The sequence below is a fragment of the Malaclemys terrapin genome, chromosome 24 (assembly GCF_027887155.1).
Source record: "Malaclemys terrapin pileata isolate rMalTer1 chromosome 24, rMalTer1.hap1, whole genome shotgun sequence".
In the NCBI taxonomy this organism is placed as follows: Eukaryota; Metazoa; Chordata; order Testudines; family Emydidae; genus Malaclemys; species Malaclemys terrapin.
Genome location: NC_071528.1, coordinates 13,896,976 through 13,923,163, shown reverse-complemented (window position 1 = coordinate 13,923,163; position 26,188 = coordinate 13,896,976). Strand labels below are relative to the sequence as shown.

The window sequence follows — 26,188 nt, the reverse complement described above, 5'->3', positions numbered from 1 at the left end:
CTCAGTGCTCGAGTTGTCCGCCCTGGGGATCGCAGGGACTGGATCTGCCTTGGAATAAAGCAACCCTCAGAAAACCTGAAATGAAGTTTCAGATCTCCCCGGGCCCTGGGTCTGTGCCTGCAGTAGCTGGAGAGAGAGGCGAGGGGGCAGCATTCAACAAGAGATGAAAGGCGGCCACCCACTTCAGCAAGACTGTGATGGGTGAGCACTTAGTTATTTGTATTATGGTACAAATTGGGCAGTGCCGCCCCCCTCTCCCCCACAAACCCCTCGAGGCAAATATCCTGCCCTGCCCCGGAGGGACCCCTGGCTAGTGGAGGAGAGGAGAGTTTAGTCCCCATGGTGCATTCAGTGCTGGGCCTTTCTGCTGAGCTCCCAGCGAGGAGGCCCAATACGTCCCCATCCTAGGGGGGTCTTTGCCCTGTCCCCTGGGGGCTGGGCTGATCTTACCAGGCTAAGCTGGAGGTGCAAGGAGGATGCTGTTGTCACCCTCAGAAATGGGCGTGTGCTGCTGGTTGAGCACCCCCAAGAGGGGCAACCTTCTGGGAGGTCCAGCGTGCTCCTGGGGCGCATGGGTGCCCCCCCCCAGACTGGCATGGGTGGCACTGTGCACTTGCAGATCAGTGAATGCAAAGGGCAAGGGGCAGAGGCCGTGGAAAGGGGATGAAAGGAAAGGTAATCAGCAGGGGGGTGACTCAGTATGCGTGTGTGTGTGGGGGGTAAATTCATCAGCTTTCCCCAACCCTGCTCCACCCCCTAACCTGTATCTGCCCCTGCTTCTGCTGCTGTCCTGATCACATGTGTTTTGGGGGTTCCTAAGCCTCTCTCTGTGCTCCCCACAACCTGTCCCCAGCATCTTATCTTCACAAGCTCAGCCCTCAGAGCAGGGTAAAGGGGACTCTTGCCCCACGCTGTGCGGCTGTCCCCGCCTGCGGGCTCTGCCTTGCCCTGGCCCCGGCACCAGCTCCTGGCCAGTAAGCCCCAATGGCAGGGTGGGAGAAGGGGCTCCCAGCATCGGCCTGGGGAGCAGAGACCGGGCTGCTTCAGGGATGAGAATCAAATCCCGCTGCATGGAGAGACCCTGCTAGGCTAGAGCATTCTGGGTAAATGACATGCAAATGAGGTGTGGCCTAGTGTTCTGCATGTAGGAGTGGGAACCTGGACTCCTGGGATCTGATCCCTGCTCTGCTGCTGACTTGCAGTGTGACCTCAGCGGTCCCCTCCCCCTCCGTGCCTCAGTTTCCCCATCTGCAAAATAGGGTCAATGCTGAGCTAACTCAAAAAGGTGGCTTCATTAGCAAGTGCTCATGAAGTGCTTTGGGCATTACAGGAGCAGCGACTCCTTTGCTATTTCCCCCGGGCCTGGCACCGCTGGGTCTGCTGCTGTGGGTCCTGCCCAAACATTCCCATCTCACCGCCTTGACCCAGCCCCCAGGCGGGCAGCTCTTGCCACGTCTTCCCATGCCATCAGCAAACAGCCAGTGCCACCTGGCCAATGTCGGGGTGCGCGCTCCCTCTGTGGGCTGCTCACAGGGGGACGAGCCGGGCTGTGATGCCAGGCCTGTGGAATGTGTGTCTGACACTGGATCTCCTGGTGTTTACAGTGGCACCTTCTGCTTTTCACTCCTGGACGGAGAACAGGCTGCAGGGAGAGCCTGGTGGCTGTCTGGGTTTGGGGAGAAGAGGGACTCGTTTAGAAGGCAGGGTCCCCACGGACTCCTGGGTCCAGCCATGAGCCTCATTTCCCCAGTCCTGGCACCTTGGTTGGGTCCCTTTAGGTTCCGGCTGGAAGGGATGGGTCAGGCTGAGCCAGGCGGGGGGGGGGGGGAGGGAGGGGGGACTGAGCTGAATCCCAGGTGCTTCCCTGTTATTTACAAGTCCCGGACCAATGATCTCTGTAAACTCCCCAATTCCATCAATGTGGTACCAGGTTGAAATCCAAGAAGGCTGCATTCCTCTCTCGATCCGGAAAGCAGGTTGCAAACACTCCATCGGTACATCTCACCTCCAAGAGCAGCCAGTGCCAGATGCTCCGTACGGCTTTTAAAAACTGCAATGCTCTCTCCATGGGAGCCAAATCCCTGCCTGACCCTCCCTGAGCATATGCTCTGAAACTTGAGGACTGGGAGTCATGTCGGTTTCCCTTAGCCAGTGTCACTGCAGGGGCTGTTCTTTGTGGGAAATGCCTGATCCCTTCTTGTTAGGTAGTATTGTCACAAGAGTGTGCTGCAGAACCAGATGCCTGTGTAAACCCAGGTAGTTAATAGATAAGGCCCCAGGACGTGGTGCCTAGCAGGAGGTGGCGTTGTCCCTGGATTTTCTAGGACCAAGAAGAGCTAGTGCTGAGGCCTGCAAATTATGGACTATTATTATTTATGATTTCATCTGTATTGGGGTAGCACCTAGGAACCTCAGTCACGGACCACGACCCCGCTGCGCTAGGCGCGGTACAAACAGAACAAACAGCTGGCCCTGCCCAAGGAGCTGACAACCGAAGTACAAGAGACAGCAGGTGGATACAGACAGATGGTCAGTGAGGCCCATCTAAAGAAGATGCCTGCTGTGCTCCTCTTTATGTGACATACTGCAGCGGTGAGTTCCATGGGTTGATGGTGTGTGGCTGGGGGAAGGGCGCACTTGCGATCTCCTCTCTGGTCCTCGTGCTACGGGGCAGGGAGCAGAGCTGAACGGTGCAAAGCTCCTGGAAGGGAGACGGACTTGGGGCCCAATCTTGGCCCGGGATCAACACCTCAGCACCCCCACTAGGAGAGCTTGTCTCTGAAACCCCCCCTCCCTCCCATGAACACAGCTGCTGTGGGTCCCACCAAGGCCATGCTGGGAGCTGCCGGCCACCATCCCTCTGGCGGGCGAGGTGCTGACGTGTCCGTGAACGAAGGCTTCAGGCAGGCACCTGGCTAATTATCCCTCCGCCCCCTTCCCCATACCGCCAGCGCCCCACGGCCATGGGGGAGGATGCTGAGCCGCAGGTGGAGGAAACTGACTCAGAAAATGGTTCCCAGCTCCCCGCAGGGGCCTGAGGCCATCCAGAGCTGCCTCTCCGAGGGGTGTGGCCTGGGCTCCCCTCCCTCCCCTTGGGCTGCTGGGGAGCTCTGGGGCCAGATTCTCCCAGCCTCAGGCCACGGGCCCTCTCCTGCGGAGGTGGGGAGCGGCCTTGCCCCTGCCAGCATCTTCCTTCCCAAGGCCGGAGGTGGAATGCAGCTGACATCCCCCCCCCCTCCCCCCGCGCCTACCCAGTCAATGGTGGAAATGCCATAATCCCCCGCCCTCCGTGTTGGCTCAAGAACCCCTCCCCCACCTCCTGCTTTGTCCTTTCCGTGCTTGTGTTCTGTACCCCGGTTCCCCCCGCCCCCCTCCACCATCTTCGTCTACCCCCAGTCAGACCCCTCCCTCCCGGCCTGACACCCCCCCCACACACACACACACGTCCCTTTCTTCTGTTCTCTGACCTTCCCCTCCTCCACAGCCCTGACCTCTCCTGTCCTCCTGCTCTCTCCCCCCACCCCAGTCCTGAAGCAGCCTTGGCAGGGGAACAAGGCGCAGCCCAGCTGCAGGTGCGAGGAGCTGCCCGTTTCCCAGCATGCACTGCATGTGCTGGCCTTGTTCTCGGGGTGTGTGGGGGGGTGTCAGCTGCATTCCAGCAAATGGTGGAGCCCCCCTCGCTCTGCCCGTCTTTCCCAGCCCTTCCCAGCCCCTCCATCCTCTCTGATCCCCCAACCACCAGCCCCTCGTCGGGTTGCCAAGCCTCCAGGATTGTCCTGGAGTCTCCAACAATTAAAGATCCATCTTTAATGAAAGATTAGGTCGTATGATGAAACCTCCAGGAATACGTCCAACCAAAATTGGCAACCCTAACCCCTCGGGCCCCCACTCCCTGGCCCTAGTGTGTGGCCTGGCACAGAACTTATCCGCCTGCCACTCCCTGTGGTCCTCCCCACCCCCGTTATCCCATTGTTCTCAGCACTGGCCTGGTGGCCTGGCCTGCTCCCAGGAGTGGGGAAGGCTGTGGGGTGGGGAAGGACATGAGGCAGGCCAGGCAGGGCTCTCGGGGAGGACTGATTCAGGGTGCAGGGTGGGAGCAGAAGGGTGTTCTCAGAGCCCCCCGCCGCCCCCGTAACCTGCCCATGCCAGCCGCAAGCCCTCCGAGCTCTCAGTCTCAAACCAGGGGGGTCTTACCCCCAGCCGGGCCGTGATCGTGGGCCAGGCTGGGCTAGGCAAGCCCAGCTCCCTGGGGCTGGCACCGCTGGTGGGCTGGGGACGTCGGCGCCAAAGCCTGGATTCCTCCCAACCCCACCCCGGCTGCCCCCCTTCCCACGTAGGGCCAGGCCAGGCCAGCTCGCCAGCAGCTGCAGAGAGTGCCCACGGGCTGTTGGTACCAGTACAATGAGATCTGGGCATACGGCCAGGACTTGGCATATCACCCGTGTGGCCAGGGCACCTACCCCCACATCACTGGCACAGCGCAGCACTGCCTGCCCCCTCCTACGTGTGCCACAGCCTCAGCCAAGACCTTCCCTCTCCCTAGTGACTCCGGGAGCTGGTGCCTCGCAACGGGCAAGGGGACAAGCCCCTGATGCTCTGGTCCCCATCTCTGCCCTCCCTGCCAGGAAGGTCCGGGGCGGGCAGCAGGCCCTGCCTGGCATCCCCCTGGACTAGGATCTCCCTTGCGGTGCTGGCCCTGGCAGGGGACGAGGCTGGAGCCCGTACCTCTGTCACCTCCCAGGGTTCACCCGCTGGCTTTGCACGGCAGTGGGGCGGGGAACGGCGCCAAAACCAACCTGTCTGGGACGGGCTCTGAGCCCAGCCCCGGCACTCAGCACCTGCGGGCTGATGGGAGCTGAGCTCCAGCCCCCATGCCCTGGTTGCTTCGAGCCCTACATAGCGGGGGGTGCTCCAGCAGGGATGGGGGAAATAGAAATGCCCCCCAGCCTCCTGTCACTGCTTGATCCCAGCCCTGGGAGGGGAGGGGGTGGAGATCTGCCCTACCTTCCCAGGTGGCTAGGGCAGCAAGCGCCCCCAGCAGAGCAGGGTAGTGCTGGGGGGTGGGTCCATGGTTCTGCGCCTGCCAGGGGCTTGCTGGGACTGTGGGGTGGAGCCCCTGGGAGTACGTGGGGCCGGAAGATCTAGGGGATGGAAGTCGAGACGTGCTAGGCTGCAGCGGGAAGGCGCTGAGTCTCTGGGGTGAGGCCGCGGGAGGGTGACGGGCCCTTGCTTTACCTTGCAATCTGGGGCTTTCAGAGAAGGGACAGGGATGCTGTCTAGGGGCCTGGGGACCGGGAGGCAGGACTCCTGGGTTCCGCTCCCAGCTCTGGGAGAGGAGTAGGGTCCAGGGGCTAGAACGGGGCCAGAGTCGGGCCTCCTGAGAGCTGCTTCTGCCCATGAGCGTGGGCACGCTCCTTCTTCTCCGTGAAATAGTCCCATTGACGCTGGCCGAGCACGCGACGTGGGGAGCCCCAGGCGGGAGGGAAAGCGGAGCTGGCCCCTCCGTGCAGCCCTCCCTGAGCCGGTCAGCCGCTGGGCCCCCTCCGACGGGCCTAGCCAGGAGGGGAACTTTGGGTTGAAGAACGACATGGAAGCCAGGTGTCCCCGTGGCTGGGTTTGGGTCCCCTGCCGCACGCACAGCTCAGCCCCGGCGTTTGCTGGGAAGCTCAGGAGTTGCTGTAACCCCGGCCCGCAGGAAGGGGCAGGATCTCCGCTCTGCGGGAAACAAGTTGGGATTGAAACAACAAAGCCGCTAGCACTGGCAGAGGACACACGGGGCGGGGGCCAAACTCGGGGGGGGGGGGGAGGGGGACTGTGCAGCGGGTTGCCCACTGGCCTGACCCCCCCCTCGTCATTGGCACCAGTGTGAATCAAGAGCAAGTGCCGGGGTGCCAGGAGCCACTGGCAACAGTGTGAACAGAACGAGGCCTAGTGGCCGTCAGTGTAACTTGCACTGATTGGCCCACCTGTGAGTGTCACGGGCCAGGACGGGGGAGCAGCAGGCAGGACAGGAGGGCGTCTGGGGTAGTTTCTCCCCCTACCCTGTCCTCTTCCCCTCCTCACCGCTGAGAGTTGCACAGCCCTTGCACCCCCGCTGGCTGGCAGACCGGGGGACCCTGCTCCCTAACCCCGGCGCGGCTCCATCCTGATTTACACCGGGGCCGAAGCACGATCAGGAGCAGGCCTGTGTGACCCCAGCTGAGGAGCTTCCACAAGTCATTTACGTCACCCTTGGCTTTGGCCTGCTTGGCACCCTCCTCCACCAGCTCTGAATTTGGCCCCGTGTATTTATTTATAGCTGATACGGCCCAACCCCTCCCAACGGCAGGTTTGGCCGGCAGCCTGGAAAATGCCATGGATCAAAGGGTTAACTTACCCTTTCTGCCCTGGCTCCAAACCCGGCAGGATAGAAACAAATCAGCAGGTTTTTTTCAGCATTTTCCTCCGAAAGGGGAAAACACTTCGGACTCACCCAGCCAGTTCGCCCTGCTCCCTGTAGGGAAGGGCCCGGCCGCGGCGCGTTCCCTGTCACAGCAGCACGGGCCCTCAAGGGTTAAGTGGGAAACCGGGATGGCCATGTGCACCTTTCGGTATGAATATTAATAACGCCAGTTGTTGTAGGCAGGATCAGAGCATTAAAAAGTGAAACGACGTAAGGGGAGGAGAAAGGAGAAGGACTCTCTCCCCGAGGAACCGCACGGGACGCTGCGCGGCTGGGAGAGAGAACACGCCTTCCCCCAGCGTTTTGGGACAGCTAAACCCAGGAACCAGTTACCCCAGCACGGCCCCCACCTCCCCCACACACACCAGCCCCCGGGAGGATCAGCACATGGGACGCCGTCCAAGCCGACGCGGGCCGAACTCCAAGGCTACGGGCTGCTTGGGAATGAGAGCGCAGGAGTTTCTGGAGAGGGGAGCTGGGCTGGACTCTCACCCGTGCGCAAGTCCCCGTACGGGTGCTCAGGTCTGATCGGAGGCTGAAATCTTCGGGAGAAGGTCAGGCACCTGGGACAGTTAGTTCCCAGCTCCCCTCTGGGCAGTGAGCCCAAGCCACCAGCATCCAGGAGATACAGGTGGGAGCTGGGATGGCAAAGCGCCCACCTGATGTCAGGATTAGCGGAAGGAGAGGAGCGGGCACAGAAAGCCAGGAGGGCCTGACATCCAGCCAGCTGACCATGGGCTCCCAGAGCATCTGGTAAGAGTATTTCTTTCTTATTACCCCTTTGCAATCTGCCCTTCTCTAGCCCCTCTCCTCTGAAGGTTCTTCAGATGTGTGACGAGCACTAGCCACGGGAGCCCCACCACATCCACAAATGTTATTAGCCCCAAATGTACAGATGGGGAAACCGAGGCACTGAGCCGGGAAGTGATTTGCTCATGGTCAGCAAACAGAACCCAGGAGTCCTGACTCCCAGCCCTCGCCCGTCTCTAACTCCTTGATCCTTCCCCGCCCTCAGCTTAGAGAGAGGAGCAGCACAGGGAAACGCCTGCCAGCACACGTGAGGCAGGTCACTGAGATGGTCTGTGAGCTCCAACTGACCTGGGCTGGGGCAGCGTAAGGTGCTTGCTTAAGGCTGGGGGGGGGGGCAGGGGTGATGTGTGGGTTTCACTGTGATTTGGAAGTGGGGAGAGTTCTTACGTGTGTATGTCCCCCCCGCCCCCGGCCACATGAGAAAACTTGTCGTGTCCCAGTTGGAGCATCCGCAGCTGATGCAGCTTGCTGAGATACTGAACCAGGAACACTTCAGGCTCCGCTAAAACCCGCTCGACCGGAGCCTGTGAGATCAAAGGAGAATTCCCCCCACCGTACCCCAGAGCTTCAGATGGACTCCGTGGGTGAGCTCTGCACGCAGACGGCGCCCCATCCGGCCTGGCACGGGCCGCCAGTGTGCCTGGTGCTGGTGCAATGACGATCAGTGCCCTGGCACACGGAGGGGTTGGTGATCTGCTGGCTGCAGTCTCTGATCACCTCCCGTGCAGTGAGGATAGGTTAACAAGGGCACCTCCAGGAGCTGGGGATCCTTGCCCCTCCAGCACCCTCACACACAGGCATGGCATTAACTCGCCAGCACTGGTACGTCCAGAGGGCATCTCACGGGGGGTGAACGGGTCTGATCCTGCCACCTTCCCTCACCCAAGCCGTCTTCCTCTTGGGTGAGTGCGAGAAGAATCAGGCCGAATGTGTGTCCGGGTGCAGGACTGGGGCCCTGTTTCTGTCCCGTGGTCTGGATTCTACCTTCCTTCCCTGTGTATCACTAGAGAGCAGGGTAGGGTGTGGCCCAGCGAGTGAAACCATCACCAGCCCAGGCTACCATCCTGGCAGGGCTCTGGTCAGCGTGTTCTGTTCTGGGGCCTGCAAAGGGACCAGACACAAAACTATACCCCCAGTCGCACCTCCGCTTGTTCCACGTCGGACTCCTCTTTTGAACAACGGCAGGACTCATCTGTGAAAGCTCCCTGCGTCAGCCAGGCGGAGGGAGCAGGGACGGATGGAGACAACGCCCCCGCAGGACTTTCCCGGCCTGAACTTCTGCGGGAAAACCCAGGGCAGCCGGGGGTGGGAGGAGGGGTGGTTAATGTAGAATTTTTCAAGGCAAACGCATTGCTTGTTCTCCCCTGCATAGCAATGGAATCCCTCAAACCGGACACTGTTCGGAGGAGGGTTCTATGTTTCAGAGCTCCAGGAATTCTAAGTGGGGTGCAGTCTAGAACCCGCCGAGTTCGAACCCCACCCCGTGAGCATGTCGCTTCATCCCAGATCCATGTGCAGGCCTAGGGGACCCAGCCTTCTCGCACCCCACGTGAGCCCGTGGCAGCTACATTCTAGAACCCGGCTCGGTTCTAATGGGTTCTAAATTCTAGAACACGCAGGATAGTCTGGCCGGGGGTGGGGGGGTTTGCAGGCTAGCGCTCCCTTAGATCACAAGCCCTTTGGGGCAGGGACGCTGTGTATCTGTGTGTGTCTGTCTGGGGTGCAGCACCAGGCGCCCTAGCCCTGCCCTGAGTTCTGAAATGCTCTAGAACCCAAGATGAGTTGGTGGGCATGAGCCTCCTAGCCACTATGTAGGTTCTACACTCTAGAAGCAGCCGGCACATTCTAGAAGCATTCTGGTCTCGAAATTCTAGGGACCGATCCCAGCCCCTGGCAGCCTTTGTGCAGGGCTGGGGGCTGAGTGGATGTGGCGTTCCTCGGGTGCCTCCCGCTTTGCACAGCCCAGGCTGGCTGCATGACTCATCTCGAAGCCTTGACTCTTCTATCAGCGGCTCAGGGTTTCACCTCTCGCTTTCGGCTCGGTTCCCAGCGGGGGCCGCGGGATCCCACCGCTGCCCTGTCCTGCCAGTGCTGCACGGGGCTGGGGGGGGAAGGGACGGAGCAGCCAGCGGAGCAATTCCTCCCCGTCGGGCTGTTCTCCAGGCAGGCAGAGCGACCAGGAGCTGAATGGCCCATGGGGAATGAGAAGTGACCCGCCAAGCTCCCCCGGGAAGTGGCACAGACTCCGATTGAATCTAGATCCCAGTCTCAGGCCAGTGCCCGACCCATGAGGCCGGCCCGCGTCCGAGGCGCCTGGCCTCTCCGCTCTTGTCTCCTCCGCCCCTCCCAGCCCCCACCCCATTTCCCCCCACACACACACTTCACACACCACCACACCTCCTCCAAGGTTGGACTAGCCTCCTCTCTGCCCTGTCTCTCTGCTCTCTCACCCAAGTTTAGGGTGGGCCTACCCTCACCCCACCGTCAAACACCCCCAGATTTGTGGGGTCTGGGCCTGGAGCCCAGATGTGGATGCAGCTTTCATAGCTTGACCCCCCCCCCCACAATGGTCTGAACTGACTCCCCCCCTCAAAAAAAACACAAATACATTTGTTTTGGAGGGACAGGGGAGAGGGTCAAAATCTGGCCCCACATTTTTCATCCCAGACCCTCCTCCCCCACATCTCCAGTCAGACCGCCACCCCCATGGCTGGCAGGAATCCACCCCACCTTGTTCCCCTCCCCGATGATCTCACACCTGAGCTGTCGTGTCTTGTCTTATCTCTGTGTGTCTTGTCTGGCTCAGGCCGAAATCTCAGGGGAGTGGGGGAAGGGCCGGGGCCAAGCCAGGCGTGCTTTGCAGGGATCCTGTCTCTCATGCACCTATAGATATGAATGTGGGTAACTAAGGGAGGGATACACACTCCAGAGATCCCCCCCCATCCCTGTTCCCCCAGGTGCCTCTAAGAACCGGCCAACCTCAGTAGCTTTGGCTGCTTCTCCAGCCTCCTTGAATCTGCAGAATTACGCCAGCCTGGCCTTTCTCGCTGGCTCCCCCATGCCTGTCTGGGCTGGAACAGCAGCCTCGGCCCATGGCATCTCAGGTGTGCCAGGGCCAGCATTGTGACTGACTGTGGGCCAGGTACTGGATTGGGACCCAGACGACCTGGGTTCAGTTCCCAGTTCCCTCACAGCCTCTCTGTGCAACACTGGGTGAGTCACTCGCCTCCCTGGGCCACAACTCTCCCCACCCACCCATGAAATGGGGGTTCAAAATGCTTCCTTTGCCTGGTCTGTATAAGTTCCATGGGGCAGGGAGTGTGGGAGATTTTGCCACCTAGCAGGGAGTTGGGGGGCTGACGTGCCGGGCAGGGCAAACGCTGGAATCCCCGTTGAGTTTTCTCTCTGGCTTTTTGCAGGCACAGTTCCCTGGGGACCGTCCTGCTCTTGGCCTGGCTGAGTGTTGGCTGGGGCATCGGCAGCACTCAGGTAAGTGGAGGAGAAGAGACCATGTGGACAGGCCAGATTGGAGGACAGACCTTCACTGAGGCCTGGCCCAAGCCTGCAGCAATGTGGGGGTCATCTCCCCAGATATCTGTCCCCGTCGATGCACGTCGTGGTATCACCACCTGTAACTGCAGGATCCTGCCAACCCCTAACAGACAATAGGCCTAGATAAACACCAAGCGAGGAACATAGGAACTACCAAGCAGGATGAGACCCACGGCCCGTCTAGCCCAGCGTTCCTTCTCTGATGTGGGCTGGCACCAGCTGCGACAGAGGCAGGTGTGCGAAACCCTGCAGTGACAATAAAGGAACAACCTTCCCCCTTAGAAATTTACTTTCTGACCCCTGTGATTTACGGGTTGGCTCATGCCTGGAAGCATGGGAGTCTCTGGCCCTCCCAGAGCTCTGGAAATAAAAATAACTCTAAGCACTTGCCAAGGGTCCCAATGCAACTGTATCTGGCTAACTGACAGATAGCAATTCATCCGTCCTTATCTAAGCATTCCCATCCACCACTGCAGTGCAGCCCCCCCTGGAGTGAGAGCTGGCAGCTGTTTGACAACACAAAGCAACAACAGCTATAGAGGGGATTTTGGGGGAGATGGGATGTAAGTGTCTCCAGCTGGAACCTGGCCAGGATTCTGGGAGTAACAGGCCCCCCCCCAGGGTGTGTGTGGGGGAGATCGGTAGCAGCCACAAGGGGTCAGGGCCCCATCTCCAGCAGCATTGGGCCTCCGTTGCGGGAGGCATGTTCCATTCGTCATACAGGAAATAGTCTCTTCTCTTCTCAGTGCTTTATTCCTCTGCAGCCAGAGCTGCTCTGTGTCTCTTTAACGGGATGACCCAGCCCTCCCCTGTTGTCTGCTCCTAGGGAGGCAGGGTCGCAGCTTGTGAGGGTCAGGTCCCCCCCTTTGGGGTGGGGTGGGGTGGCTTGGGAGATCCTGGGATCCATAGGAGACCCTGGGGAGATCTTGTCCAGGAGCAAGTGAATTGATCCAGCCAGGCTTGGCCGTTTGCTTCTCTCCCAGTTGCCAGATGACCCCCCTTTATCTCCCTGTTTATTTCCAGCTCTGCCCTTAGCTCATTAATCCCGGCATCTGCTGCGGAGTTAACAGGCCAGGCCTTGGGATTCTCCGGCCGGCACCCAGAGGGCCCAGTGCATTCTGGGACCCGGATGCCCACGGAGCTGATCCTGATCGGCCCGGTTGCGTGGGGGTGTCAAGTGAGCCGCAGCGCAGGGCAGGTGTGACGCTGTTTGGGGGTTACCCAAGGTGGCCAGGAGGACTCACGACCACAGGGCGGGGCCAAGCTGACAGATGTGACTTGTTCTCAGTGTGCATTGAGTCAGCTCGGAGACCCGCCCTGCTGCAGGTGACAAGTTTCTCCTCCCTGGTTTGGAACCCAATATTCTGCGTGTGACGTATCTGTACAAACGTCTCACACTCCCCAAGAGAACACGCTGGGCTTTAGCTGTTGGGAGAGCCCGTCAGTGAAGTAGCGAGGTGGCTGGACACTGCTGTAATATTCCTTGCCAGGGCATAGTTGTGTCCCAGAAGGGACTTGCCCAGAGCCACACAGCAAGAGATGAACCCAGGCGTCCTGGCTCCCAGCCCCATTCCGCTCTAACCCACTAGACCCCCTCACTCCCCTTCCCAGAGCTGGGGTGAGAACCTGGCTCCGTGGATCACTCTTCCCAAAGGCCAGCTCGGCTGTAAGCGCCACCTGGGCTGGTGCCTGTGTTCTGAGCAGCATTTGCACTGCTAGAGGGAGGGTGTCACAAGGGGAGCCCGTCTGCAGAGGAAGAATCTAACCCAGCACAGCGGTGGAGGGGGGGGCTGGGAATCCCAGCCCTGGGCGTGGAGGAGGCTTGCGCAGGCCCCAGGAAACACGCTGCAGACAAGAAGTCACTGGTGTGCGAATTACCAAATAGGCCTGTATCCTCCCCCCGCCCTAACCACCGAGGCGGGGATCCACCCACGGCACTGAGCTCATCCCTCCTGTCCTAGGGCTGGGGGCTGGGTTAAGGACACAGGCAGGTGCTCTTCTAGGCAGGCACGGCAGAGCTCTGCACCCCCATGCAAACGATCACGCTCACAACAGTTGTGCACTGTGCCCACTTGGCACAAGGTTGCAGGGCAACCGCGAATGGGGCCCTGGGTGCATCTGCCCCCAGGTCCCCTGCACGGGTCATTCTGCCGACAGCTCCAGAGGGTGTTGGAGTGAGAGGGGGGCTGAGCCCCCAGGGTCTGGCTGAATGCCAGGGGTGCTGGCTGTCCCAGGGAGCATCAAAGAGGCCTGGGGTGGGAAGCTGTAGTTTGCCACCAGAGCGGGCGTCCGCTGGACCCTGGCACAGCTCATCTGTGGGTCAGCTTCCACGGGGGGGCGCGGGGGGGGATGCTCTGCACTCGCAGCCCAGCCCATTGTCTCTCAGCGGCTTCTGGCACTCGGCTTTCCTGGTGGTCAGGCCCCCGTGCAGCCGTGTGCATGTGTGTGTGAGGGCGGGCGGGCATGTGTGTAGTACAAGGCCTGCAAAACCCCATGTACGCATGTGTGTGTACAATATGTGTGTGGCGTTGTGTGTGTGCCTGCACACACATGTGTGTGCCCGTGTGTGTGAATCTGAGTGCGGGGGGGGGGCATTTGCATCTCTGCTTTTTCCATCATCTGGCCCCAGGAATGCAGCAGCTGGGAGTCCCAGAGATGCAGGAACTGATTTGGGCCTGGAGGTTCCTTCCAGCTTCCAGCTTTTAATAGGCAGCAGGTTTATTAATAGGCAGCAGGTTTAAAACAAACAAAAGGAAGTATTTCTTCACACACAGTCAACCTGTGGAACTCCTTGCCAGAGGATGTTGTGAAGGCCAAGACACTAACAGGGTTCAAAAAAGAACTAGATAAATTCATGGAGGATAGGTCCATCAGTGGTGATTAGCCAGGATGGGCAGGGAAGGTGTCCCTAGCCTCTGTTTGCCAGGAGCTGGGAATGGGTGACAGGGGATGGATCACTGGATGATTCCCTGTTCTGTTCATTCCATCTGGGGCACCTGGCACTGGCCACTGTCGGAAGACAGGATACGGGGCTAGATGGACCCTTGGTCTGACCCAGTAGGCCCGTTCTTATGCTCTTGCCCCCAGCTCTGGGCAAAGGGAGCACCAGTGTAATAGACAGATTCCTATCTATCTGTCTATCTGTCCCCATACACCCCCCTATCTATCTATCTATCTATCTATCTATCTATCTATCTATCTATCTCACTCTCATGGTGGTGGCTGAGCTCTCGTGATTCACACTCCTGCAGGCTGCTAGCATGTCCTCCCACTCCCCCTGGAGCTGCATAGCCAGGGGCAGTACAAGTAAAGGTGTATCCAACCTCCCCCACCCCCCTTTGGGGAAGTTCCCATCCAGATCTGGCTCTGGACTTTCCAGCCTGGGGCTCGTCTCGTCTCTCTTCTCGCCAGGCCGGTCCCTCTACCCCCTCCCGAGCACTGTCTGAGAAGGCCACTGGATAGCAGGGAAGGGGACTGGAGGGGGAGCCAGGCCTGGCTGGGGGGGAGCCAGGGGATGGGAAGCCAGGAAGGAATCTTCATTCCAAAGTCGGAGCAGAGATAAAGCAGGCGTTGGAGGGATCCTGCAGGATTCAGGGAAAGGAGTGGAAAGGACGGAAACCAGAGAAGGAGACAATTACAGAGCTGGGGAAGGTGGCGGCGGCCTGGGGGGGGGGGGGGGGGTTGATTTCATTGGGTGATAACTGCCCTGCAAAAATAAAGGGGGGGGGGGGATCTAGGATGCTGACTCCACCAGAGAAGCCATGTGGCCCGGACTCACTCATCCCCCCCCCAAGCCTTCTCGAGTGGCCCAAACTGGGCAGATCTCAGACCTTATTGTTAGAGCTACAAGCCGCCCGTGGCCTCCATCCAAACCGTGAATGGAAACCACACGCCTGACTCCCAGCCCGCTCCCCCTCTCCCCCCCCCCCCCGTTGTTCAATTGGAAGCAGCTCTCTCCAGCGCGCTGCAGCTGCGCTCCCTCCATGGCGAGTGTCCCAGGATGCCCCGCTGGCAGGGAGCCCGGGGGGCCGGTGCCAGCTGCGCGGCAGTTTTCCAGGAGCCGTGTAACAAAATAACAGGGGAAGGTTCTTGGGGATCGGCCAGCTCTGCACTGGGCTGGACGTGTGGGCGACAGGGCAAAGGGAGTGGATGGACGTGGGTGACACTCTGGTGTCACCCTCCCGGTGTGGGGCAGGGGAGGATCTAGGGGGAGAGGGACTGAGACACCCCTCCCGGTGTGGGTTGGGGGGCCCCTATGGGAACTGTCGCTTATATAACCGGAGGGGCCCAGAGCTGGGAGGGGCTGGCCCATCCGGGAGGGGTGACTTTGTCATCTTCCTTTAAGTAGGGGACAGCCAGCAGGACCCTGGCGTTCGGCCTGGAGCCTCAGCCCCGTCATCGGCGCCAGCCGGGCCGTGGGGAATGGGGGCCATGGGGAGGCTGGAGCGCCTGCTCCAGTACGTGTGGGGACGGCGCCTCCTTTCGCACCAGGAAATGCATCCGGTGAGTGGGGGATCCGGGGGGAGGGGGTCCATGAGAACCGCTCACCATGTCACGTGTGACCAAGCATGGAACAGGCATGACAGCGTCCTTCCCCAGGGCCCAGACACAGGGCATCTCAGGCTGGTTATTACAGGGCCAGTGCTGATGTGGGGCGTGGGGGAGGTCTTTGCCCGGGTGCGAATGACCCCTATGCAGTGCACCCTGATATAAAGCGACATGCACACCTGGAGACCACCGGCTCCACTCCAGGCAGGCCAGGAATCCACCTCCGGTTCTGCCCAAAGCCCGTCAGCCTAACCCTCCCCGCGCCCAGCATGGCCAGCTGCGCCAGCCCTGGGCAAGCACTGGCCTGGATTCCAGGGCCCAGTCGGCAGGGATCCAAGGAACAGGTTTGATTTCTCGAGCGGCCTGAAAGGTTCTCATGGGAAAATATTTTTCTCTGGGGCATTTCCGACGACTTCGCATTTTAATTTGGATTGAAACTTTGCCGGAGGTTTCTAATGACAAATGTTTGATTTGGGGTTTTTTCCCCTTTTTCTGGAGGGCGGGGGAAGCAGAAAAACAATATTTTTAGTTAATCTGAAAAAGTCCATAGAAAAATCTGGAAGGAAACTCATTTTGGGGGTGGGGTTGGGGGGAATGACCTGTATATTCCTAACCACAAGAAATTGTGGATGAAATGTTTTAAGCCTCATTTGACATCTTGCATGGAAAATACATAGGCTTGGCCTGATTTCTAGGAGGGGGGAGAAATAAAAAAGCTTAAACTTGGGCAGAAGAAGCCGCCCCCCAACCCCCAACTATTCCTACCCCCACCCCCTCCCTCCAAGTGATTGGGCTCAACCTGACTCTGCGAATCAGACTAGCTGATCCCAATGGTCCCTTGAAATCCATGACGCACGCCCCCAAGGGAAAGCTGCTGGGGGGGGGTACATTGTGGTACCAGTCCCCTTTTGGGGAGCCTCAGCGGTGGCTGGGATCCCAGGCAGACATGGGCAGGGTGGGAGCCTGTGGATTTGTCTGTGCCCATTGGCCAGAGTCCAGGGATAAGCGGGTTCCTTATCTCTGCCCTGATTAGGCGGGGGGGAGGGGACGCCTGGCGAGATAGGGCACGATTCAGGGCACGCTCTGCCCTGCTCCCCCAGCTCCCCAGCCTTGGTGGCGATGTCAGCGCTCCCCTTGGCTAGCCCCGGGAGGCACCGCTGGCTCGGCGGGCATCTGGCTCTGCGCCATGCCTGGGATTTCGGGCACCTTTTCCTTCCCCTTTGTTTTCCCCTTGGGCCACGGTGATGCTGTCACGGACTCACAGATCGTGCCCACTCTTGGCCCCATGCGGTCTGGGGAGGGTGCCCCTTTCAGTCCGACAGCCCTTCTCGGGGGTCCACTCTCTCTCGGGGTCAGGCCCCTCCACCTCCTGGAGCCGCACCTCTCTGAGTCTTAGCACGTCTGTCTCTGCCATGGGCCCCCTCAGGGAGTCCCCTCGCTCTGGATCCCCCGGGGCCTCCACCCCCGAAGGGGTTGATGCCACCCTGTTCTCTAGACCGGAGCGACTCTCAGCCCACATAAAACAGGAGGATTTATTGAGAGTTGAACACAGCACAGGAAACTCTCAGGGCCTCAGGCCTGGCCTCGCTCAGCCCAGCACATCCCAGTCTCTCTGCATCCAGGTGGGCTCTGCCTGCTCCCCCTCTCCAGCCCAGAGCCCCCCTGCTCCCAGCTGGGCATCTGAGATCCCCGACCCCAAGCCCGCCTCTGTCCATTGTCTTCTCTCCAGGGAAACAGGGTCGTAAACTGCGGCCTCCTCTCCTCCTTCTGTCCTCTGGCTGGAACCGGCTGGTTAGGTCACTGGGTCCTCGCTCTGCAGCCCATTGTCCGCCCACTAGCCAGAACCGGCTGCGTCTCCTCAGCTGGGTCTCAGGTCACTGGTCGCTGGGGTATCCGTCCTCCAGGCCATTGGCTGGGGTCCCACGTTCCCTCTCCGGTCCTCTGTAACAACAAACTCCCTCTCCCCTCCCCTCCCCTCGTTAAACCAGTAACACCCAGGGAAACTGAGTCCCACCCCCTCCGCATGCAAACCATTGAAACCCACCGAAAACAAGAAAAAACAAGAAAATCCCCCACTTCGTCACAGATGCTGCCGTACATTTTTCCAGTAAGTCGTCACAGCTCCTGCATCCCACACGCCCCACCCCGGAGTCCCTGCCCCGAACGGGCGCGGCGGAGCCAGCCCTGGCCCCCCCGCCCCGGCTCCCCCCTTAGGGCACAGGGCCTAGGATGGGACCCCCGCCGGATGGAAGGCCTGGCAGCTTGGGAGCCGCTGCGCTAAGGGGCTTTTACCGCAGGTTCCCCGAAGAGAAGCTGTGTGCGGGGGAGCCCCGGCAGTATCGAGTGTGCAAGCTACACGTGAGTGTGCACCGGAGCGACTGCGGCTGGAGTGGGGGAGGGGTGCATGTGACTCACTTGATATCCTCCCCGTGATGCCACAGCCACACGGAGCTGCCAGCTCAGAGCGAGGCACCAGGGTGCTAGACCGGGACAGCAGGCACCTGGGTTCTGTTTCTGCCGCCGGCTCTGGCTGGGTCCCGCCTCTCTGTGCCTCAGTTTCTCCATCCGGTGGCAGACCCTTTGTGCCCCCCGCCCTCCCCCAACGGTGGGTGGTTCCTTCCCGCATCGTCCAGCCCAGCCCCTCTGCTGTTCTGATCTTGAGACTCACGTCCCATCTGACTCCCTGGCAAGACAGAGCTCAGGCACCCAGACCAGCGCTGGGCATGGGCATTTTCCCCGATTCTTGGCCTCCTGCAGTCCCCCCACCTGCCGGGTGCAGTGTAACCTGCCCGCTGGTCTCTGCCAGTACAGAGAGGACTCGGCGGGGCTTTGCCACTCCTTCGCATGCCCGGCGGCCAAGGAACGGCAGGTCGCCCTGTGAGGCTGCAGCCCTGTGCCCTTCCCTTGTAGGAGTGTCCTGGCAGCTCGGTGCCCTTCCGGGCCGTGCAGTGCTCTCTGTATGACGGCAAGCCCATCCCGGGGAGCCAGGCGAGGTACCAGTGGGTTCCTTTTCATGGAGGTGAGTCCTGGGTTTGAATCCACCCCCCTGCGGTGGAACAGCCATTCCGCTGCATCTCTGCTCTCAGCCTGGGGGCCCGTCTCCAGCCCCCCTCGCTGAATGGCAGGGCCTGCAGGTTTCCTGCTCCCCTCAGCCCCAGTGTATGCCCTGGGTGTCTCTTGGGGCTGCAGAGATCAGCTGTTCCATGCCGGGGGCGGGGGGGGGGGGACAAAAGTCTGCTGCGCTATGTAACCCGACAGCAGGGCCGATCCTCACCCCATCCCTCCTCTCGCTTTCTCCTTCCCTCTCTCTCTCCCCTCCCTCCCGCTCCTCCAGCGCCCAACCTCTGTGACCTGAACTGCCTGGCTGTGGGACACAATTTCTACTACACCTTCGGCCGAGTGCTGGACGGGACCCGCTGCAGCCCGGACTCCCCGGATCTCTGCATCAGCGGGCAGTGCTTGGTAGGGCTCGCTGCTGCTGCAGGGCATGGGCTCGTGGGAGACCCCGGACTGGGACCGGCGTTGTCTGCCAGTGCCTGGCGTACCCAGGCGGAGGGGGGGTTCGCCCTGTGCCTGGTACCCAATGGCAACGAGGGATGCTGGATACGGCTCAGGCAGGGGGTGTAGGTGGGTGAGTTCCAGCCCTGGCAATGCGGGCAGCTGCCAGCACTCAGGGCTGACCCAGCCCCCGCTCGTTCTGGGGGTCGTCCCGTGCTGGGCAGGGATATTCGGTGCAGCCGCCTCGCCCCCCTTGATGCCCGTTTTCCCCTCCCCCCAGACAGCGGGCTGCGACGGGCTCCTGGGGTCCGGCTCTCGGAGTGACGCCTGCGGCCGGTGCGACGGCAGGAACGACTCGTGCCTCTTCGTAAAGAGGGTGTTCCGGGCCGCGCTCCCCTCCTCCGGTGATTGATTCTCCAGGGGTGAATGCTTTGGCTCTTGGCTTCAACGCGCTCTCTCTGTCTCCTCCGCTGCATGCTCCTCCCCACTCCCCCCCCCCCACTGCGCCAGCCCAGCCCCTCCCCCCTCCAGGCACCGTATCCTCTTCCTGACACCAAGCGGGACAAACCCTCTGGGCGGGAGGAACCGAGCGACCCCATTGCTCGACGGCAATTCACAAGCCTTGCAGTTGACCGAGCGGATGAGCTGGCATGGGCAGGGGGTACCAGCTAAACCCCGTTTGCTGTGGTGCCAGGCTCCAGTGCCCATCGCACCCCTCCCTGCGCCGTAACAGCCTTGCTAGTGGCTTAGCAAATAATCCATGCAGGGGAGGGGAGGAGGGTGCCTAGGCACAGGCTGGCACAGCTCAGGCAGCCACGCCCTAGTGACGCCAGGAGAAGAGGCCTGGCTGCTGTGGGGAAAAGGGCTGAGCATCGGTGCGAAGGCCCCAGTCTTTGCCCACAGGGCGGTGCCAGGGCAAGCTTCCTTCTACACCCCCAAAGCGTGTCTGAGCCCTGCCCTCCAGGGGGGCTTCGGGCCGTCCGAGCCCCTTTCAGTCCTGGGCCTCTACAGAGGCTGCTGTCGAGGGCTTCCACCCGGGGTGGCCGTGATGGTGACTTGGGAGCTGGACTGGACGTGGTGACCCCTGGGAGAAGGGATCCCAAGGCCCATTGCCCCGCTTGAGCTCCCCCCAGCCATCCGGTGCCCCCCCATCCTGCGTGTGCGTGTGAAACCGACATCCCGCCAGCTCCAAACCATGCCGCAGCCTTCGCTTCCTTCCCCACCCTGGACACGAGTCGGGGGAGCCATGCAGGATGAGCTCGCCTCTCGCTGCCCCCGGGGCAGCGCCGTTGGGTTCAGCCCCAGCATCGCTGCAGCACCGGGAGAAACCAGCCTCCCACATGCCCAGGCTCTGCCCTGACTCCTGTCTCCCCCCCCCGCCACCATAGGTTTCTTTGGGTACAAGAACGTGACGAGGATCCCGGCAGGGGCAATGCACATCAAGGTCACCGACCGGAGCCGCAACTACCTAGGTAGGAGGAGCCATCCCCACCCCATGGCCCCTGGTAGCCCCGCCCTGCCTCATACGGCTCTGCCCCCCACTGCAGGATGATTCCACTTGGAGTGATTCTCTGTCCCAGCAGCCCGCGAGAGCGAGATTGTCCCTGATTGTGTTTGGGGCGGGGAAGGTGCCTTTAAGCCAGAACCCAGGAGTCTTGACTGCTGGAACCCATCCCACTCTAACCACTGGACCCCACTTCCCTCCCCAAGCTGGGAAAGGAACCCAGGAGTCCTGACTCCCACCCCGCCCCCGCGCTAACCACTAGACCCCACTTCCCTCCCCAAGCTGGGAAAAGAACCCAGGAGTCCTGACTCCCAGCACCCCCCACTCTAACCACTGGACCCCACTTCCCTCCCCCTGCTCTAATCTTAATGCCTAGCCCAGCTATGCTGGGTTGGGGCCCTTTGTGCATCCTCCCCCACCCCCCAGATGGCACAGCGACAGTCCATGTGCCATTGCTCTATCTGCAGCTTCACCCCATGGTTTCTCCCCCCCCCCCGAGCCCAGCAGACCCGCACGCTGTGCCCCCCAGGACCCCTGCTCCCCCCAGCCCTCCCTCTCTCTCCCTCGGGCCGCTCCGCTGTCTCTCCACAGCACTGATGAACGGGGAGCAGCAGTACGTGATCAACGGGGACTGGGCCATCGACTGGCCGGGCGCGTACGAGGTGGCAGGCACCACGGTGCGCTATGCCCGGGACCCGGACAATCACGAGACCCTCGAGGCAGCCGGGCCGACAGAGGAGGATCTGCACATCATGGTGAGGGGGGCTGGGGGAGAGAGCGACCAGGGCTTACAGACTAAGGGGCTGCCCCATCTCTCTCTCCCCTTCACAGGCTGATCTCCCTGGTGCCCCCACAGCATAACACCCCTGGGGCCCCGGTGCATGGGAGAACACCCCCCGCCCCCCACACACACACTTCCCCCAGCATGTGTGCACACCGGTTTGTTATTGTAGGGTCTCCCCCGAGAGCTGGGCAGCACACCGTGGTTAGTTATTGTAGGGTCTCTCTGGGTGACTGTTGTATGCCCCCGACAGGTGGGAGCAGGGACGCGGGGGGCTCATGCTGCCTGGCGGGTGGGCTCAAAGGCAGCTCTCAGTCTTCCGCCTGCCAAGCAGGTCCTGGTCCAGGAGCCGAACCCGGGCATCGAGTATGAGTTCTGGCTCCCCAGGGAGCGGCACGGGCACCTCCAGGGCGACTCCAGCCCCCTGCGACAGCCTCAGCCTAGAGACCTCGACCTCAACCCACCCACCGTGCCCCAGCCTGGGCCCTGGACCACGCTGGTGCCCCCCACTCACCTCAGCATCAAGGACACGACCACGGAGAGGTCCCGGCGTGGACCCACAGACACAGCTCAAACAGGTGCCTGCTCTGTCCCCATCTGGGGCTTCCCTCTGGAGCTCGGGCCATTGGCCCGGACGGACAGACAGACAGTACCTTGATTGCCTCTGCTGGAGGGACGGGGGCAGGAGAGGGGCAGGATGCTACCCCATGGGAGCATATTGCAGAGCCCATGGAAAGCTACCTTGTCAGCAGGATCCGAGCTCTGCTGTGGGGGGCAGATATAGCACCATGAGGGTGGCAGGGGGAAGGCCAGGGCTAGAAAAGCGCTCCACCCCAGGGGGGCTCCAGACCAGGATCCGAACTGCAGTTCTACCCTGGCCCCTAGCGCTCCAACGGGCAGAACTAAAGCCCCAGATCTGAGCCCCTAGGGCCCTGGGGGAAGTTTGGATCCGGAGCTAAACATCATCCCCCTGCCCCAGGCCTGTTTGTCCATAGGGCTCCCTTGGCTGCTGGGATGTGGGACCAGCCGCGACGGGGAGGGCTCTCGACACTCACTGCTCCCCGGCTGCAAAACCCCTCCCGGCCTGGACAGCCAGACCCTCTCCCACCATCCACACCCCGAACACGTGGGAGGGCAGATGGGGGAGTCACTGGCACCCAGTTCCCGTCTGCGCCCCCCGGCTACAAACGGCCCCACAACTGGGAGCTAGAGGGTGTCAGGGGTGGTGTGTGCGCGTTTTGGGAAGAGGTTTCAGCCCCACTGTCCCCAGGACAGCAGACCCCCCACCCCCCGCTCCCGCCCCCCCGCCAGCAGGGCTGCTAATGCTCCACGACATCCCCCTCCGTCCCAGCCCAACCCTTAGACACAACATAGCATCTCTCGGCCCTGGGGGCTTCCGACAGGGCTTGCAGCTGTCCCGCAGGGTAGCAGGGTTGTCTGCACCCGCCCCCGCAACGATCCTCCACCCCCCACTGACTGCCCCGGCTTTGTGCCCCGTAGGAAGCTGCGGCAGGTGCCAGACGCCCAAGGGAAAGTCCCAGCGCATCCGCCACTACTGCCAGAGCGACTTTGGTAAGAGCCCCCAGCCCGGCCCTGTGGGGGGGGCCGGAGTGTGAACACGGCAGGAAGAGGGAGCCAGGGGGGCACAGGGACCATGCGTGACTGGAACAGGCCAGGAGACCGTGGGAAGGGATTGCCGGGGCATGGTGGGCACTGAGCTTGGCTACACATCGTCTTTTTTTTAACTTGGCCACCCTGGCTCCCTGCTTGTGCTGGATCAGAGCCGGTGCCCCCTAGAGGGGAACCCCGTGTCCCATTCCCCAACACCCCCAGGGCAGCCAGATCCCCCCGCCCCCTGTGGGGTGGATTGGAGCTAGCGCCCCCTAGAGAAGGAAGGGCCCCGTGTCCCATTCCCCAACACCCCCAGGGCAGCCAGATCCCCCCCGCCCCCTGTGGGGTGGATTGGAGCTAGCGCCCCCTAGAGAAGGAAGGGCCCCGTGTCCCATTCCCCAACACCCCCAGGGCAGCCAGATCCCCCCCGCCCCCTGTGGGGTGGATTGGAGCTAGCGCCCCCTAGAGAAGGAAGGGCCCCGTATCCCATTCCCCAACACCCCCAGGGCAGCCAGTTGCCCGCGCTGGGGCAGATTGGAGCTGGCGCTCCCTATAGGGGAAAGGCCTCATGTCCCATTCCCCACCCCCTGAGCCAGCCAGTCCCCCCCCACTCTGGGGCCAGCTCGGAACTGGCGCCCCCTAGAGGAGGAAGGGCCCCGTGTCCCTTTCCCCATCACCCGCAGGGCAGCTGATTTTCCGCCTGGCCTGTTGCTCCGATTCCGCCCTCTCTCCCCGCCCCACCCCCGACTCTGCTCTCGCCCCCCCAGTGTTCCGGGCCCGGATCCTGGCCAAGCGGCCGATCGGGCAGGAGACGCGCTACGACGTGCAGGTGAAGCACACCTACCGCAACCGCTTCCCTCTGGTGCACCGGGAGTACGTGTGGGTCTCCAACGCCTGCAACTGCCCCCAGCTGCTGGAGCGCCGCGAGTACCTGCTCATGGCCCGGCGGCACGTCAACTACGAGCACACGCTCAACCGCATCCTGCTGCAGCGCGGCAGCTACGCCCGGCCCTGGTCGCCCCGCGAGGACCAGCTGCTGCGGGACATCGCTGGGCACTGCGCCCGGGGCAGGCCGGCGTGACCGGATGGGAGCCCCCTCCCGCAGCAGCATGGGCGAGCCCAGCCACGAACAGGGCTGGCAGGGAGCGGTTTGGGGGCACCCTGACCCGTTTCCACCCAGCCCCCCCCGTACATACTTGGGGTGAAGCCACAAAATGCAGGGTTCCCCTCAGCTCAGCCAGTCTGACCAATGCTGCCTTCACCTGCCACTCAGCCCTGGGCTGGCTGGCTCCAAGGCAGGGCCCTGATGCAGTCACGTACCCCTGGCCTAAAGTCACCTCCTTGCTCCGAGTGCAGCCGCACCCCTACCTTGAGTGCCAGCCATGGGGGCGAGAGCGGCTGCTGAGATCAGCCTGGGACGGAGGAAGGCAGAGGGTAATCGGAACGGGGCGATTTCAGCCTCCAGTCTCTTCCCAATCCATTGAGCGGGACCCAGCCATGCTGCCTAAGGGGTAAAATGGGACTGTGGCTTCCCAATAGGGCACAATGTTCAAGTCCACGCCTGGTGGTTGAGGGGATGCAGGGCTTTAAAACGGTGCCTCCCAAGAGGTGCGAATCCAGGCCGTGAGCCTTGCAGCAACCCTTTTACTAGAGGGGGGCCACCCTGCTTGGCCACCTCCCTGCAGCCCTGACACTGCGAAATCCAGGCGATGCAGGGTGCAAACGGCGTGAGAACCCAGACATCCCATCCACCTCCGCTAGCACGCCGTGCAAACACAGGCACCCGCTAGCCCATCATGCAAACCTACACATGCAAACACACACACACACACAAACTCACTCTTCAGCCCCCACATGCACGCCAGCACCCACCCAAGTCCCACCCCTCGCACACCCAAACCCGTCTGGAGCGCCGAGCGCCCGAGGCAAAGCGTCTGTGTCTGTCTGTAATTAACCCCACTCCCCGCCCCCTCTCCCTGGGCTGCTTTTCTCCCTGGGGAGCTGTTCTGAGTCAAGGCTCTGGGATCAGACACTGCTGGGCTGCGCCTCCCCACCCCCACCTTGCACTGACGCCGGCCATGTTCCTCCCCCAGCTCTGCCCAGCAGTGATAACACTTGAGTCCCCGGAATCCCACCCTCAAGCCCACGGGAGGCGCCCTGGACTCCATCTGCCCAGTCAGCCCCTTTGCCTGGGCCCACCAGCCCACGCCAGGCGGGATTCCCAGCTGGGCTTGGTCCTTGTTCCATCTCCACCCTGCCTGCCCCATTCCCTGCGCCGGCTTGGAGCCGCACGCTCCCTTCAGCCTAGGGGTGGGCTCCCAAGAGCTGGCAGAGATGGGCACACTGTGAGATGGGCACCTAAGGCAGGTGGGACAGCTAGAGAGGGGTGTCCCCCCCCCGGGAGGGTGCTCCTAGGACCAGGGCAGTCGGAGGAGGGTGCAGACACACCAAAACATGCCAGCAGGTGCAGTGGGGATGGGCTGTGCAGGACTGGGCAGGGCCTGTGTTGAGATGGGCCTCTCAGGGGTGGGGGCTCCTGGGACTGGGGGCAGAAGGGGAAGGGGTCGGAGATGGGCACAGCGGGAGGTGGGCCCTTCCTAATGCCACCTGAATGCGCTGCTAACCCAACACATAGTCCAGACTTGCCCCTCGGTGGCGCTCCCTCCAAGACCCTTCTGCAGTCCCCCGGCCTGCTTCAACTAGGGGCACTGCCCGGCCTCTCGCCCAGGGAGAGTCAAGCCAATGTGGGGCTCCCCTGCGGCCCCCCCATCCCTTCTCTGTGTTGTGTTATTGGGGTAATTTATTTTTGCCAAATAAAATATGTCGCCGTGTTTTTAATTTAACCTTTTCTCCCCCAGTTTGGCCGAGTGCCCGATCCAGTACCATGCCTGGCAGGTCCAGGGCCCCTTCAAGGAATCCCCCCAGCTCTCCGCCAGCTGGCGGCTGGTTTAACTGCTCCTCCGCAGGGAAAGGAGGAATTCTGCATCCATTGGACGCCAGAATGTCAGTAATGAGCCGGCATCCGGCCAGGGCACGCACCAGCTCCTGCCTTAGCATCTGCTATGATCCCAGAGGGGCAGGGACCTTGCTGGGCACATCCCCCCCAGCCCGTCCCATGGAGCCCATGTGGTCTCTGCTCTCAGGTACCCAGGGAAGCACCTTTCCACACAGCACTGGGGCCTTACCCAGGAACGCCCCGGCAAGCGCCTGCGTTTACAGACGCTCCCTGGGGAGCTTTAATGCCCTCCACGCGAAGTGGGCAAAGGCCTTAAAGCCTGATGCATCGATGGAGTATGTGCCTCCCCCTCCCTCCCTCCAGCATCTCCCCCCCACTCTGCAGAAGCCCCTGACTCAGGTGGGGCCCTGCACTCCAGTGATTCTGTGCCAGCCTCATCTCAGGGCACCAGGGCGTTGTCACCCACTGAGTCACAGCAGCGGGCTG

The 26,188-nt window shown here is 61.7% G+C and overlaps 1 protein-coding gene across 4 annotated transcripts; it reads left to right on the top strand.

Annotated features, from left to right (window-relative positions):
• The first annotated feature begins 6,674 nt into the window (after positions 1 to 6,674).
• On the top strand, positions 6,675 to 25,589 carry ADAMTSL5 (ADAMTS like 5). Of its 4 annotated transcripts, XM_054013975.1 has the most exons (12): positions 6,675 to 7,195; positions 10,672 to 10,741; positions 15,153 to 15,307; positions 17,650 to 17,710; positions 18,263 to 18,371; positions 18,687 to 18,814; positions 19,131 to 19,254; positions 20,239 to 20,322; positions 20,946 to 21,109; positions 21,470 to 21,713; positions 22,636 to 22,707; positions 23,514 to 25,589. In XM_054013975.1, the coding sequence occupies exons 1-12, from the start codon at positions 7,086 to 7,088 to the stop codon at positions 23,825 to 23,827; spliced, it is 1,635 nt and encodes a 544-aa protein (XP_053869950.1). In that variant the 5' UTR covers positions 6,675 to 7,085; the 3' UTR covers positions 23,828 to 25,589. The 4 variants fall into 4 exon arrangements, with proteins under 4 accessions (XP_053869950.1, XP_053869952.1, XP_053869953.1 ...); XM_054013977.1 differs by lacking the exon at positions 17,650 to 17,710 and having other exon boundaries at positions 7,188 to 7,195; positions 15,150 to 15,307; XM_054013978.1 differs by lacking the exons at positions 6,675 to 7,195; positions 17,650 to 17,710 and having other exon boundaries at positions 10,679 to 10,741.
• Positions 25,590 to 26,188: the final 599 nt, after the last annotated feature.

Coding starts and splice junctions, on each gene's coding strand:
- ADAMTSL5 (XM_054013975.1), top strand. CDS start 7,086: ATGGCAAAGCGCCCACCTGATGTCAGGATTAGCGGAAGGAGAGGAGCG. Junction 10,742..15,152: donor GGGGCATCGGCAGCACTCAG/GTAAGTGGAGGA, acceptor TCCTTTAAGTAG/GGGACAGCCAGCAGGACCCT. Junction 21,110..21,469: donor AGGAGGATCTGCACATCATG/GTGAGGGGGGCT, acceptor CCTGCCAAGCAG/GTCCTGGTCCAGGAGCCGAA.